This window comes from Colletotrichum abscissum (assembly GCF_030869225.1).
Source record: "Colletotrichum abscissum strain IMI 504890 chromosome Unknown Scaffold_17.1, whole genome shotgun sequence".
Classification (NCBI taxonomy): Eukaryota; Fungi; Ascomycota; class Sordariomycetes; order Glomerellales; family Glomerellaceae; genus Colletotrichum; species Colletotrichum abscissum.
The window spans coordinates 926427-940895 of NW_026850065.1; the positions used below are offsets into that span (position 1 = coordinate 926427).

Below are 14469 nucleotides of genomic sequence, written 5' to 3' on the forward strand. Positions count from 1 at the left end.
CTTGACCCCAACGCCGGGCTCTTCTCTTTCTCTCCTCTCCCTTGATAAGTCCCAAGCTCTCATCTTGCATCCATCATCTTTCAACAAACCTCCACACTCTTCTCACTCGACATTGTGGGTTTTCATAGAGTTAAAGCCAGCCTCACCTTTCTCTCACAGTCGTAGTCACAACCTTGCAACACATACCTAGTACTAAGTACGCTCCAAACATACAAGATGGTCTATCCATTCGACTATCTCCAACACCGTCGTGACTGGTCTGTCATCCCACCCGTGCCTAGAACCGCAAAACCCCCGAGGTTTAACTAACACCAAGAAAACAGCAACTTCAAGCAATCCGAACGCGCGGACAGAATTCGCCGCCTCACGGCCTACAAAGGCCCCTTTTCACAACAAGACCGCCAGATCTTGGACAAACCCATCGAGGAACTCGTCCAAGATGTCCACAAGACCGTCCTCCAACCCATTGACATTCTCAAAACCTACGGTAAGGTAGCCCTCAAGGCCCACGAGCGCACAAACTGCCTCACCGAGGTCATGCTCGAGTCCGCCGAGAAGTGGGTGGCCGACGGCTCCGTCAACCTCAAGGGCCCGCTGGCCGGCATCCCCGTCAGCCTCAAAGACACAATCGTCGTCGGCGGCTACGACACCACCGTCGGCTTCAGCAGCTTCGTGGGCAACAAGACGGCCGCCGACGGGCCCGTCGTCCGCCTCCTCAAGGACGCCGGCGCCGTCCCCTACGTGAAGACCAACCTGCCCATCACCCTTCTCAGCTTCGAGTCCACAAACGACGTCTGGGGCCGCTGCACGAACCCGCACAACAGCCGCTACTCACCCGGCGGCTCCACGGGCGGCGAGTCCGCGCTCCTCGCCATGGGCGGACGCATCGGCATCGGCAGCGACGTCGCGGGCAGCGTGCGGGCGCCGGCGCACTTTTCGGGGTGCTACAGCCTCCGCTGCTCCACGGGCCGGTGGCCGAAGCTGGGCTTCTGCACGAGCATGCCGGGCCAGGAGGGCGTGCCTTCCGTGTACAGCCCCATGACGAGGACGCTCGACGACCTGCGGTATTTCACGCGCGTTGTGGTGGGGATGAAGCCGTGGGAGTACGACTACAGCGTCCACCCGCTGGCGTGGCGTTCCGAGACGGAAAAGACGTGGCTGTCCGACAAGAAGAAGCTCCGCGTCGGCGTGATGCGCACCGACGGCGTCGTAGACCCCAGCCCGGCATGCCGGCGCGCGCTGGAGATGGTGGAGAATGCGCTGCGCAAGCAGGGCCACGAGATCGTCGAGATTAGCCCGCCCTCACCCTACGAGGGTCTCAAGATCGCCGCCCTCGCGCTCAACGCCGACGGGTGCCAGATGTTCAGCACCTTCTTCCGCACGGGGGAGTGGAACGACCCGGGCGCCGCGCAGATGAAGTTCCTGATGAACCTCGCCAGTCCCTTGCGGTATCTCTACTACCTCTGGGTGAAGTACGTTCGCCGCGACGATATCTGGGCGGGCCTCGTCCGAGACTGGCGGCCGCAGTCGGCGTTTGAGAACTGGAAGCTTGTCGCGCGGCGGGAGGCGTACCGGAACCAGTGGTTTGAGTGGTGGAACAAGGCGGATGTGGACTTTTTGATCACGCCGCCTAATGCTACGCCTGCTGTGCCGCATGACGGGATGAAGGATGCGTGTAGTAGCTGCGGATACACGTTTCTCTTCAACCTGGTGAGTTTCTGTGGCTCCTTTTCCATCTTTTTGGGGGATTGTGAGTGGCTAATTAACTATCTAGCTCGACTACACCGCCGGCGTTCTTCCCGTGACACATGTGGACAAGGACCTGGATCAGCTTCCCGCGGACTTCAACATTAAGAAGCTCAATGGCGTGGCGTACGGTGCGTATAAGCTGTACGATGCCAAGGACATGCACGGCCTGCCCGTCGGCGTTCAGGTTGTAGGAAGGAGGTTGGAGGAGGAGAAGGTGCTGTCACTGATGCAGAGGGTGGAGGATGCTTTGGGCGATGAAAAGTACAAGCTGTTGGACATTGACTAAGTTTGTGAGATTGGAGCCAATGTGATGAGGCAGACAAGTTATCGTAGCTAATGATTGTGTCAACTAAAGACAAGAAGAACAAGTCATTTTCCTACGCCGGTTTCGCAACCGACGTATAATGTAAATCAGGTCATTGGACAGAACCCAGTCATGAGCCCCCAAATTGGATTCCGGATATAATTCCATGTCATGTTTGTGAGCTGCAATCTTGAACGTCGGATCCCCGTGCCGTGAAGGTTAGTCGTAGGAGGGAGATGCGGGGCAGTGTGCGACCGTCGAGCAGGTCCGATCTCGGACGGTCGTCGCATCCTCCCAACTTCACTCATCCCACTTAAACTTCAGACTGCGTGTAAGTCGATAGAGACATCGAAAGTTATATAAGCCAGCATTTCTCACTCTCGCAGATACCAGTTTCATCTCAGGCACACACGCTTTTGGGGAGCTCATCAACACCGATCTTGCAAATCAACGATGGCTGAACAAAAAGAGGATAAATGGTCATCCGAGGTAACCCTTACCTGCTCACCATCAATGCCTCAAGCATACCGTCCTCAATCGACCTGGGACTAACGTAAACGTTCAGGCCTACCAGCACTCCGCCTCCTTCGTCCCCAAGCTGGCGACCAAGGTGGTGCAGTGGCTCGACGTGCAAAAGGACGATGTCATCCTCGACGTCGGGTGCGGTGGTAAGTCCCTTCCACTTGACGTCCATCCATCAGACCCAATGCCAGTACGGCCGCGTAATGGAACATCAGACTGATGATCAAATAGACGGCGTCCTCGACGTCGAGTTCGGTAAGGTCCTCTCCCAAGGAAAAGGCTCCCTCCACGGCATCGACGCCTCCCCAGGCATGATCTCCGCCGCCAAAAACGCCGTGTCAGCAGCTGGCCTCTCAAACTGCGAATTCGAAGGTACAGCTCTACTTACTCCCTCCTCTCTTCATCATACTGCCCAGACATACTGGAGCAACTCGAACGTTGACTAACATATTACCCATACAGTCCTCGACGCAACAAAATTCACAACCTCCTCAACACCAACCCTACACACCCCAACCTTCACAAAAGCCTTCTCCAACGCAGCCCTCCACTGGATCCTCCGCCCCCCAGGCTCCCACATCCCCGTCTTCACCGCCATCCGCGACGCTCTCCTCCCAGGCGCTACCTTCGCCCTCGAAATGGGCGGGCTGGGCAACGTAGCCGAGATGCGCACCGCCATCGTCATGGCCGTCGCGCGGCGCGTGGGCATGGAGAAGGCCGCCGCCGTAGACCCCTGGTTCTTTCCGGACGAAGAGTGGTTGAAGACGGTGCTCGAGAAGGAGGTCGGCGGGTGGGAGGTGTTGAAAGTTGAGCGGGAGTGGAGGCCGACGACGGCTGATAAGGGCGGCGTGGAAGGGTGGGTAAGGTTGATGGGCAAGGAGCTGTTGGATGCGGTGCCGGAGGAAGGCGGACAGAGGGAGGAGACTGTGAAGGAGATTGTGGAGGTGTTGAGACATGTTTGTAAGATTCCGGGGGATGGGGAGATGATTAGCTATGTGAGGTTGAGGTGTCTTGCGAGGAAGCTTTAGACGAGAGGCCGGATGGAGGACATCCAATGTCGCTAGTGAGAGGATGAGACTAGCGAGTATCTACAACTCATAAGATGGCTGATAGCAATCGTTTCCCCAGCTATAAAACGCGTTCAATTCACTTCAGAGATGATAACAACAGGAGCCCATGCGACCACTTGCAATGGTTGCAAACCGAGCCAGTCTTAGAGGACGTCAAAGGTAAGAGACCAGGGGACAAGGGTGCTAACCTCAAACATCTCTTTCAGTTATCAAAGCTGTCTAAGAACACTCATCATCTCGTTCGCTCTGCCACGCTTTGGCTCGAACGTATTCGTTACTGACAACCACGACGTTAACGAGGGGTACTTACTAAGGCTGCTTAAGGACGCTTGCTACCTTGTTTACTTGACTTTGCTTTAGCTTGAACGTGCTACCTAGATTCGGAAACCTTGCTGGCCGTAATAAATATAGCGCAGTTCGTCGTATTACTAACTAAGGTATGGCCTCTTCTTTTTATAATAAGTTCGTCTCCTCACCCTCTTATATACAGAAAACGCGATATAGTTCTTTAAATATGGGCATATCTTAAGGACACAGTTTTATACGTCCACAGGGACGGAAGTCGTTAAAAGTAATTAGTTAATATAAAAGTATTTATTACGAATAATCGCGACTTAATAAGAGCCGCTTAGTAAAGAACTTTTATAGTCTCATTTGCGTCACCTCGCTTCGGCTCGAACGTATTCCCCACGAACATTCACGGCCCAAGTAAGGGTACGTAGTATGGACGTTGATTTTTGCTTGTACCTTCATCGATAGTGCCAAGGCAGCCTCGGTGCCTGCTGGTTCGAATTGGGACCTCCGACAGGAGCCGGTGGCTGAGCTACCACGAGCCCATCTCGGTTGTACTTTATTACTCCGATGTGTTCTGCTTCGTTCGACTCGAATTTATTAAATCCAGGTACGTTTAAGTAGAGCTCGCTATTGCAAGTGTTCGCTATAGTCCCCAGGATAGAGATGTATCACTAATTACCATAAGTAGGCTCATAACAGTCTTAATCAGGAATTCTAGCCTGGCCGCACCACTAGTTGGTTCTAGGCGTCTATGCTCGTCTTTCGGGGCTTCATTCTGTATGTGACTAGTTGCAGTCGGCCCTTATATCTTACCTCTCAACCTTAGCCATCTAACCTATTCCAAGGCAGCATGCAATACCCTGTTCACTAACTCCAGTCTCTATCCCACACATCGACGCCACAAATACGTGCGAGAGGAAGTCGAACGATGCAAAAGAGACAAAGGTTTAGACATACTCTATCTAATCCACTTGGCTCATTCGCACGACGTCCACCAGCATCCGCTGCTCCCACCGTCCCCGTTTCGGGAGTTGAGTATGACCAACGTGGGCCTCTCCATCACTGACTCTTTTCGAACTTTCAAGAACACTTGGCACTCATCCTATCGATGTTTCTTATTCTTACTCCCCTCATTCCATAGTACGTTTAAGAAGTCAGAATGGCATTTTTGACCTTAGCCGAGTTGGCATAACTCTTCCCAGACTTGTGCGTCGAGGCAGATCAGAAAGGTTATAGTCTGGCTTGAGCGATAGAACACGGCAGAAGACAAGTCTCTATATGGCTCTTGAGAGCCTGAGATTCCAAAGTCATCGTTGGACTTCAGTCTTACTCCCCAAACAAGGAGTCTTTCTGGGGTGGCAGGACACCTTGAGCTCGGTCGCCTTACTCCCTTCCACCTTACTACTTTGGAGACATTGGAAAACGTATAGGCCTCATGTTGGGGACAGGGTCACATCAGAGAGAAGACTCTATGTGGCTCTGAAGAGTCTTCAGCAGCCAGGCCATCAATCACTTTGTTCTTGTTCACCTCAATGGATCCTTTGTAGAGACGAAACAACTTGGTCCAAGCCATATTATTGTCGTCTACCCTTGTGCGTTGAGGCAATCGGCACGGCAAGATTTACGAAAGTGAGATTCATGGTAGAAGAAGCCTCGTCAAAACCCATGGAACATTCGGTGTGACTAACCACCCCCCCTTCCTTTTCTCTCCCCTCTCTCCTCATGATTTCTACGTTTGAATCAAGTCTTTGTGTCCAGGAGTCAAAACGATCTATACGGCCCAGGTTATGGATTTCACCGCCAGGGCTCAATAAGTCAATTGGGAGGACCGCCTTTAGACAAGGACATGGAACACCAAGACAACTTTCTTCCTCAAAGAAGTCCTACCATCTCCCAGAAGGTATATCATTTTCTTAAAACAAGCTTTGCCTCAATTTCATTGTCGTCCAAATGTAGGTGTCACCACCTTTACGCCCACGGAGCTGTAAACACAACCCCATCGAATTAACATATTTTACCATAATCACAGCCAGGAGGCATAATAACCTCACTCCCGAAGCGTCGTCCGTACCATCACACACGGCCCCAATCTCCCACAAACACAAATTAAATATCAATCTACATCCTTCGCTAAATTTTAACAAGACTCAGTCTTCATTTCATCATCGGGCAAGCTACTCCCCTGGCCGACGCAGACCAGACCGTCCGAGATGAAAGCGGGAAAATGGCTAAAAATACCAACCAACGCAACCACGTAAGCTGTTTCCAACAAATTTCTCACGATTTTGGGACGAACTTTTCTCCATAACCACATTCCGAGACTGAAAGACTTCGCACGGTTACATGATCTAAATCCGTCCGTCCCAAGCAGACATCTTGAGAGCACGAGCACTAGCACGAGCCCACCTGCCTACCTACTCTGTGCCGATGGGATGATAGAAACCACCCGTATCTCTCAAGAGCGAACCCTAAAGGCCATTTACTTATCCTGAGCCTTCTCACCCAAGAGGCGTTGACTACTCAACAGCATGGCAAAGGAAGAAAGTAATAAACAAAAAACCAAAAGTGGAAAGGAACGAGTAAGGCACACGGCTAGCGACACGGAGCCCGTCCGAACTCCACCTGAACCCGGACACCATCCGTATAACCCTCACGTCCACCCGGTCCTTCCGCCCGTCCGTCCGCTCGCCCCACCGTATCCTCCCGAACGACTCGCGGCAGCAATAGTTCTAATCCTATCCATCTCATCTTCCGCTCGCTGCCTACCTCGCCCGCCTCAACTCGCAGCCAAGTCTCTGCACCCAACCTTCCACGCGACTCACTCGAACCCTCCACCTCCTTCCGGTGGCGACCCCATCGGCCCACGACTGAGCTTCAGTCAAGAAAACACGTCAACGTCAACCCAAAGTGTGCCGTCACATCCTGTCTCAACCCGTCATAGCCGCCGTCCCCAGATTTCCCAAACCTTCTCATGAGCCCCCTATTCCCGCTCTACCAGGAGCTGATTACAACGCAAGTGACCTCATGGGGGACGTAACATACGACCAAAGGCGACGAAAGCAGCCCAAGTACAATTGAACTTCACTCATATCCATCCCAAGATTAGGACAGCACCCCAACCATTCGAACCTCTTGCGATATCACACCACCATCACACATACATAAACAGCAAGGTACACACTATCACCGACAACAAGTCGGACTTTCCACTAGGTAGCTAGTCGTCCAGTCCCACAACAAAGCCACGCAACCACTCACCAGCAGCCCAAGAGGGAGAAAAAAAACTCAAAACATCAACGGTTTGAAATGCAACCACAACCGTCCACACCAAGCCCTGCACGTACCACACCTACCACAACACAGGAAAAGGTAAGCTGCCGTCCCTCCGTCCCTCCCAAGCTTCTCCCCCCCCCTGGGTCGAGTCCCCTACCCTTTACGCGTCTCCACTCGATCCTCAGAGAGGGCGACCCAAGTTCTCACTTGATCACATAGACCACGATCAGGCTCATGCATCAACGCAAACATCACTCAACGGCACCAGCCCAGCGAAGACTCCAGGAGTCTAGACTCCCGCTCAACAACAACAAGACGGCGTACGGCTTAGCCGGCACCGTGAACGCTGAGGCGAGTCGTGGACCGGACGCACTCCGGTGGGAAGCTTCGCTGGAATGGAATCTCTCCGTCCTAGCTCTTCCCTGCTACTTAATGCCATCTGTATCCTCGTCCCATTGCGAGCATGCCCCCTGCTACGTTGTCACCGCTCAGTAATCGCACCTTTTTCTTGCCAACGGCGTTCACGTCATCTTATGACAGCGGTTCGCACCAGTCAGTGGCAGTGGCTGTGCAAGATCGAATGATATCGTCATCACTTATCCTATCTACCATTCCTAGGCCACATGAACACTTTTTTCCTTACAGATCATGATAAAAAGTTTGAACCCGGAAAATAGAACAAGTTGCCATAGCTGAAAAAATGTGATATATGGACTTTGTATATATATGAGAGAACATTGACCGCCTGCCAACCCCGCCCATCATAAGAAATAATAAGGTGAGGGCGCGGATGGCGGCAAAAAGTAATGAGATGATGCACATCGCTGAGGGGGTTTCTTAATGCATTCCAGACAACGCCTTTCCGCTCGCCGTTATTCGGCCAGCTCTCCTCTCGGAGCGCTGCTTCCCGCGGTACCACTGCTGAGAAGCTTCTGGTAGCTGTAGATGTCGTCGTCTCCTGGTATGAGACTCTCCTCCACGTACAGAACTCGAGGCTTTCGCCAAGGCTCCTCGTTTTTTGACTTTTACTTTTCATTATCTCAGCCATCTCCACGCTTAGAAGTGCTCCTTCCAGAATCGGAAGTTGACTTCGCGGACGTCGGCATCCTTGCAAGCCTGCTTGATATCGCGAGCTACATGATTCGTTAGCAAGAGTATTGAGAGAGATGAGAGTATGATACTTACCAGCTACTGAGGGACCGCAAAAGTAGACACCGACAGTCGTGCGCATACTGCCTTCCAAGCCGTTGAGGTATGTTCTGTCCAGAATACCATCACGCATGGTTGTGAAAAGCTTGGAGAAGTTGGGTCGACCAAAGTTCGTGCGGGACTTGAGCTCAGTCAGAGGGTCGTGGTCTGATCCAACCGAGTTGAGCACAATGTTCTGGGTGGTATCCATGTCCAGCTTCTGAGTAAGATAGGTGTGAATCTTCAGGAACTCAACGCCAGAGCTGCCAGGAACGCGAGCTGCCTCATTGGACTGCTCTTCAAGTGACGACAGTAGGGTCTGGAACCACTCGAAAGAGCCAGTGTCCTTGCAGACCCAGATGAACTCGACACGGCGAAGACGGGTTGGCGGGTTCGGGCTGTTGCGCAAATGCCAGATGTTCTTGAGAATGGAGGCCCAGGGAGTAACGCCAATACCAGTGCCGATGAGCACAGCGATTTCGTTTTCGAAAACGTCTTCGGCGGGAGCACCGTACGGGCCATCAATGCGGAGATCAGGCATCTGCTGGCCGTTCTGAAGAGCAACCTCGTACATGCCCATGGGATCAACGCCATCGTAAAGCTTTGCCTGAGCGGAACCAGCACCAACAGCGTCACCAAGAGCCCGAGTGAAGTCACCGACCTGGCGAACGTGGACCGAGACATAAGGATCGAACGGGCAAGAGGTAATAGTGAAGGGGTGCCATTGGTAGTTCGAAAGAGAAGGCACTTGGAGGAAGAGCCACTGGCCAGCCTTGTACTTGAACGAGGGCTTATTGAACTGCAGCTCAACGACGTCTGAAAATCATTTAGTATCACGAGTAGTATGAGTGGCACAGCAAAGACTAACCGTAAGGGTGGCGAACAACACGAGTGATCTTGGTGCGGCGGCGAGCGCGGACCTCACGGTAGGTACGCTCCATGAGGTAGAAAGCTCCAGTCCAAAGCTCCCATCTCCAGCCGAGGTAACCGATGCAGTGGTCCCAGTAATCCTTTCCGGCAAATGGAGAGTACGGCAAGGCGGTATCGCGCACGAAGCAGCCAGTGGTGTGGGTGTACAGTCCCAAGAAAAAGGGGATGAAGAGGTGGTGGGTGTACCAGAACGTCTCGAATGACTGCTGGCGAATACGAGCGTGTGCAGTGGTGTACATCAGAAGCATGCACAGCAGCATGACATGCCCGGTAACACCACCTGCCTGGGCGTAGTGAATCTGGATAGCCGTGACGGGACGAATCTGAGTTCTCTCGACGTTGAAGAAGCTGCGCACATGTCAGTCAGTGGGTACTGTGCCGTATGAGTTTAGAACCTACTTGATGTAATGCGCAGAAGTGTGCAAGATGGTAAAACCAAGCATGGAATACGCCAATTGTCTGTGCAGCCAGAGGTTCTCGTCAAGAGGCAGGAAGCGAAGCTTAGGTCGAATCCATCGCATGACCGTTCGGCAGACCGGGAGTAGGATAAGCATTCCATCGACACTAAGGACCAAACCAGCACCTCTCGAAATCCAGACCGAGTACTGCAAAGTGTTCAGACCAGCCAGCCTCGCGTCCATTGCCTGCTTCCACCTAGAGAGGGGTTAGTGTCTAGTTGTCGACAGAATACGTCGTGCGAATGGAGGCTTACCATCCATAGGCGAAAATGCCAAAGTGAAAGGTCCAGAAGAGGAAGTGGAAGGCCAACTTCTGAGCAGTAAACTGCTTCTTGACCAGAACCCCGAAGGTCAGGTCACCCGCCATTTTGCTTCGATTTCGATTGCCCTCCTATTCGTAGCTGTATTAGGGTGTCGACCTGCGACAATACCGACGAGTTGGCGGTTGGGGTCGGGCCTTGGGTGTATCGGTAGTGGCTCGTGTGGGCGTCGGGCGATGGTGTAGCAAATAATCCCAGCAAATCCAATAACCACGTTCGTATCGATGCCAAAGTCTGTTGTTTCCAATCTCTTTACTTCTCAGTCCCCGTATTAAAAACGTCTCTTATAATACCTAAAGTGGTGCAGTCGACGAGCAAAAGAAGCGAAAATAAAAGACTCCAGCCAAGCAAAGTTGGAAAGGTTAAAAAGAATGATCTGAGCCAGCAGCGAAGGAAAGGAAGGAATCTCGTTGGTCGCAAGGGCTCGGGAATTGACTCTTGACTCTTCGACCTAAGCGAGACTCAACGAAGAAGAAGAAGAAGAGAGAAATGAGGGTGAAGGAGAAGAGGTGGAGGAAGACGAGACGAAGCTTTCGGCGGGTGGGGGGAAAGTCATAAAGAGATGAGGCGAGTCGGGACGGCAGTCGAAGTTCGAGCGATGGCGTCTGTGGACTTGGCACCGCGTGAGGTTCGATTGACCGGGGTTGCACAGGGCGGGAATCGGTTCTTTGGCAAAGAGAAATGCCCGGGATGAACGGGGGAGCCTGGTGCTGTCGGATGGATAGACTTGGATCCGGCGACGAAAAGTGGTGGAGGGGGCTTGACGATGGTGCGGTTTGGTGCAGGATTGGATGGAGGGGTGGGTGATGATGTCGGGACTAATCTTTCGGATGTCAGGTGTCCATGAAACCTCGTCAATAGCCGTTGAACAGGGTACCAGTGTTAGTGTTCGTCCCGCGCAGCGATGTGAATTATGAAAAAAGGGCGATTTGGTGGCGGGGGGGCGAACTGTCGACTGTCGAGGACGGGACAAGGGGTTTGACGATGGTGGACTGGACGATTCGGTAGATCAGACGTTGGAGGGGTTTCGCAGTTGGAGGGAGCTGTATCAGTCCGATCCGAGAGGCGAGACTGATCAGACGGCAGGGCCAGGTGCGACAGGTGGTGGGCGGAGTTGAGACGACTTCTGTTAGAGGCGCTTTGACGAGGGGGCCCCGAGGCTATTCTGACGTTTCGGTTGCAACAGGGGAGGGGCCGTTTTCCCCTTCTCTTGCGCTTTTGTGTGCAGCGTTGCCTGTGTTGTTCCCCTTTGACAATGCGGCTCGAATGCAAAGTGTGGGTATGCGCTATTACGCTACGCTACACAGTGAATGCGATGAACAAGGGTCGTTTCTCTTGATCGGTACGGGTTGGCGTCTGTTAAACAAGAGTTGGGTATGGCGGTTGCGCTTAGCTTTGTCTTGTTGGAAAGTTTGTTGGAACCAACGACATTCAGACCGAAAATGGCAATAGGTTACCAGACTGCTGGGAGGAGGATGGAATGTGGATGGATCATGGAGGGAATGGGAAAACAAAGGGAAGAAAGGAAAAACAACCAAACGAGGATGACGAGTCGAGGTCCTCATATCCGCCATCCAATCCCCCCATTCTCCATGCTGGATGGCCTGTCGTCTGGTTCTCCGCTGATGGGCCATTCGATAGCATGGCATGGCATTGGCAAGGTACTTTAGCTACCTGGCCAGCTGTACGACTACGGAGCAGTATGCACGAATGATGATTTGCGGTCGGGAGGTCGTTGTCCAATTCCTCTCAGCGACGTTGTGTCGGGCACCACAGAAACTCAGATTGACGGTCAAATTGGCCACCACCTGCCTCCTTCTTGCCGCCCGCCTAGAGGAACGGATCTCAAAGTGGACAGATGGGAAGGTGACGGGAGACGCAACGGCGGCCGGTGGTTGGCTGATTTTAATTTTGGAACACGGACGCCAGACCCGTTTCGGCCGGGCCCATGTTGCTGGGCGCTTAACGGTGCTGAGGGAAGTCGCCGACCACCAGGTGAGGCGAGCACCACTCCTTCCTCCGTACACCACACCTCACGGGAGAGCTGCGGTGGCTGGATTTTGGTGACACAGGATTCGCTGGTTGCACAACGATGGGGCATTGAGGAACTATTCTTGAATACCATCACAAGGACAACCCGCAAAAAAGACACTATTAAAAACTCCAATGTGATGGCATCGTGCTACCGAGATGCGCTACAGCTGCATGCCGCTGCACTACCGATGCAATTATAGAGTGATCCGGCCACTGAAGGTGAGCTGTTTTCTATCTGGGGGTCTTTGCCCAGCTGCCCAGCATGTGGCTAGCAGGGAATATTCGATATTGCTTCCCCATCTCGCAAGGAAGACGATAGGAATGTTGCTTTGAATAGGCTCAACCATGATGTGAGGCCAAGCCAGATACATAGTTCTCATTACCCTTTTGCTGCGAATTGCAACTTTGCAACACAACGACGGGAAGCCATTGGCTACGTGAATAATTAGAGCTACCCTCATGAGAAAGCATCACCCTCGAAGCTTCCCTGGAGTTGACCTATCACGCACCCACGGCACAAGGGCACCTTCGAAAGTTGAGTTCAAAGGTCCAAACACTCTTCACCGTCTCTTCCATGCCAGATTGAAGGTTCCTTCCGTACGGTATCGACTGACTCTCTCGCCTAACTCTCTTTTCTCCCTTCAAAGATGATCCGGGGAACCCTTTCCGTTTTCCAACCTAAAATATGCATCGTGCCTTCCCCCGGTTAAGCTCTTGCCCACTCTACCACTCTACGAGACAAGCACGGTAAGGTAAGGTAAGAGCGGTCACCGCACCGCAACAGAAGGCACAGAAAAAATAAAGGACGGAAGGACAGGTGGGAGGAACGGAGGGCGTCAGGGCCCAGGGGTCACCCCCACATTCCCACTAGTCTCTTTCGGGCTTGGCGGCATGGGACAAGAGTTACACATGCGTTGAGGGTGCGGCAGGTCCCCATCAGCATCGCTCCTGCGTTTTTGTACGCAGTACGTACTTGTACTCCGTACACTACGCCTGTTGATCGAAGCAGCAGGGACAAGCCCCCTTCTCTTTCCTCCTTTGGTCGTCTTGGCCCGTGCATCACCCGCAAATCTCCAAACTTGTCATCCCAGCACATCGGCCCTTCATCCACACTTTATCCCCGTCATGAAACCTTCAGCACGTTCGCGGCTCGCTCTCTGCCAGCCCGCACTTCACTCTCTCCCTCACAACTTACGCCAGGAACCATAGAACGCCATGCTACCTCTAGCTTGATACACAAGCCCGCCCAAACCCTACTCAACAGTGTCAATACCTGTCAGCCTACGTATCTTGATTCCATCCATGACCCAACCCACCTGTCGCCCGAGCAAGGTTCGCACCCAGGCAGCGTCGTTATCCTGCCATCCGCCCCCGTCTCACCCTTCCCCTGTCTATCCCTGAATCCTTCAGATGGATCATGGCTGCTTGATGGCTGTCGATTGCTCTAGCGGGAAGTCTAAGCCATGTGCAGCCCTCTAGTCCAATGACACTGCGTTCTTGGCCCAGAGTCTCTCTGCTTCCATGTCCTCCCTTCTGCGCAGCGTGTCAGACGCTCACACCTCCCAGCAAAGAAGCATTCCATGAGCCCATCCATGCGGTCTTGCGCGTCAAAATCGTACGATTATGTTTACAGATCACCTGTCTTTGATTCATCATACTCAAAATCCCTAATCAACCATATTTCGCTCCCCAGTTCAAGCTTAAAGAGTTCAAGCATCTCGCATTTATCTTCCCGTCATCAGCCCATCTAAATCTTGGCTCAACGTCCTCCTTCCAGCGAGGCTGACGGTTGAGTTCCTGCCTCGTTCTCGTTCTCTCTGGACCACCCACACACCTCGATGCTCCCGACCCCTGGCCCAACATTTGCCTTCCGGCACTCTCGGCATTCGGCACACAATCTCCAACTCTACTCCTTTTCTCACTCAATGCTGACAGACTCGGCATCTACTTTTCACACTTGGATTGACTCGCCCCCAGTTCGACTCGTTCCGCTTCGAGTATCATCGGCGGTCTGAACCCTCCAAGCCCGTCAGCGCTGTCTGGTATCGATGGGGCCTATTGCGAGACGGAAATGACGTGGGCTATCAGCCAGCCTCGCCCGACCCCCCTCGCTTTGCCTGGGTCTCACGATACCGGTAGCGTCGCCAAGCATATTCGAATTGTTTTGCTCCTCCTCTTTGCTGCAGTGGCTGTCGCTCGGAGTTTGACACTACAATGCCAGGTCCGAGTGAAACGAGCAAAGCTGGACATTGGCACGGGTCTCCGCCCTCAAAACGGCTTTCATGCCCGCATGAAGCACCAACCCTACCCACCTGCATGATCGTCAC

At 53.0% G+C, this 14469-nt stretch overlaps 5 protein-coding genes across 5 annotated transcripts; 3 read left to right on the forward strand and 2 right to left on the reverse strand.

Moving 5' to 3' along the window:
• Nucleotides 1-216: 216 nt before the first annotated feature.
• CABS01_07968 (amidase) lies at nucleotides 217-2035 on the forward strand (the record flags this gene model as incomplete). The annotated part of the gene is made up of 3 exons (XM_060541330.1): nucleotides 217-257; nucleotides 324-1710; nucleotides 1775-2035. The coding sequence occupies 3 exons, from the start codon at nucleotides 217-219 to the stop codon at nucleotides 2033-2035; spliced, it is 1689 nt and encodes a 562-aa protein (XP_060402830.1).
• Nucleotides 2036-2506: 471 nt separating this feature from the next.
• On the forward strand, nucleotides 2507-3603 carry CABS01_07969 (methyltransferase; the record flags this gene model as incomplete). Its single annotated transcript, XM_060541331.1, has 4 exons — nucleotides 2507-2542; nucleotides 2619-2721; nucleotides 2807-2947; nucleotides 3038-3603. 4 exons carry the CDS (start codon nucleotides 2507-2509, stop codon nucleotides 3601-3603), a joined length of 846 nt encoding a protein of 281 aa, XP_060402831.1.
• Nucleotides 3604-7858: 4255 nt separating this feature from the next.
• Nucleotides 7859-8260, reverse strand: CABS01_07970 (uncharacterized protein; the record flags this gene model as incomplete). The annotated part of the gene is made up of 1 exon (XM_060541332.1): nucleotides 7859-8260. The coding sequence occupies one exon, from the start codon at nucleotides 8258-8260 to the stop codon at nucleotides 7859-7861; it is 402 nt and encodes a 133-aa protein (XP_060402832.1).
• An 8-nt stretch (nucleotides 8261-8268) lies between these two features.
• CABS01_07971 (ferric reductase like transmembrane component) lies at nucleotides 8269-10155 on the reverse strand (the record flags this gene model as incomplete). Its single annotated transcript, XM_060541333.1, has 5 exons — nucleotides 8269-8345; nucleotides 8398-9216; nucleotides 9269-9678; nucleotides 9730-9984; nucleotides 10043-10155. The coding sequence occupies 5 exons, from the start codon at nucleotides 10153-10155 to the stop codon at nucleotides 8269-8271; spliced, it is 1674 nt and encodes a 557-aa protein (XP_060402833.1).
• Nucleotides 10156-11755: 1600 nt separating this feature from the next.
• CABS01_07972 (uncharacterized protein) lies at nucleotides 11756-12175 on the forward strand (the record flags this gene model as incomplete). Its single annotated transcript, XM_060541334.1, has 1 exon — nucleotides 11756-12175. One exon carries the CDS (start codon nucleotides 11756-11758, stop codon nucleotides 12173-12175), a length of 420 nt encoding a protein of 139 aa, XP_060402834.1.
• Between the last annotated feature and the right edge of the window lie 2294 nt (nucleotides 12176-14469).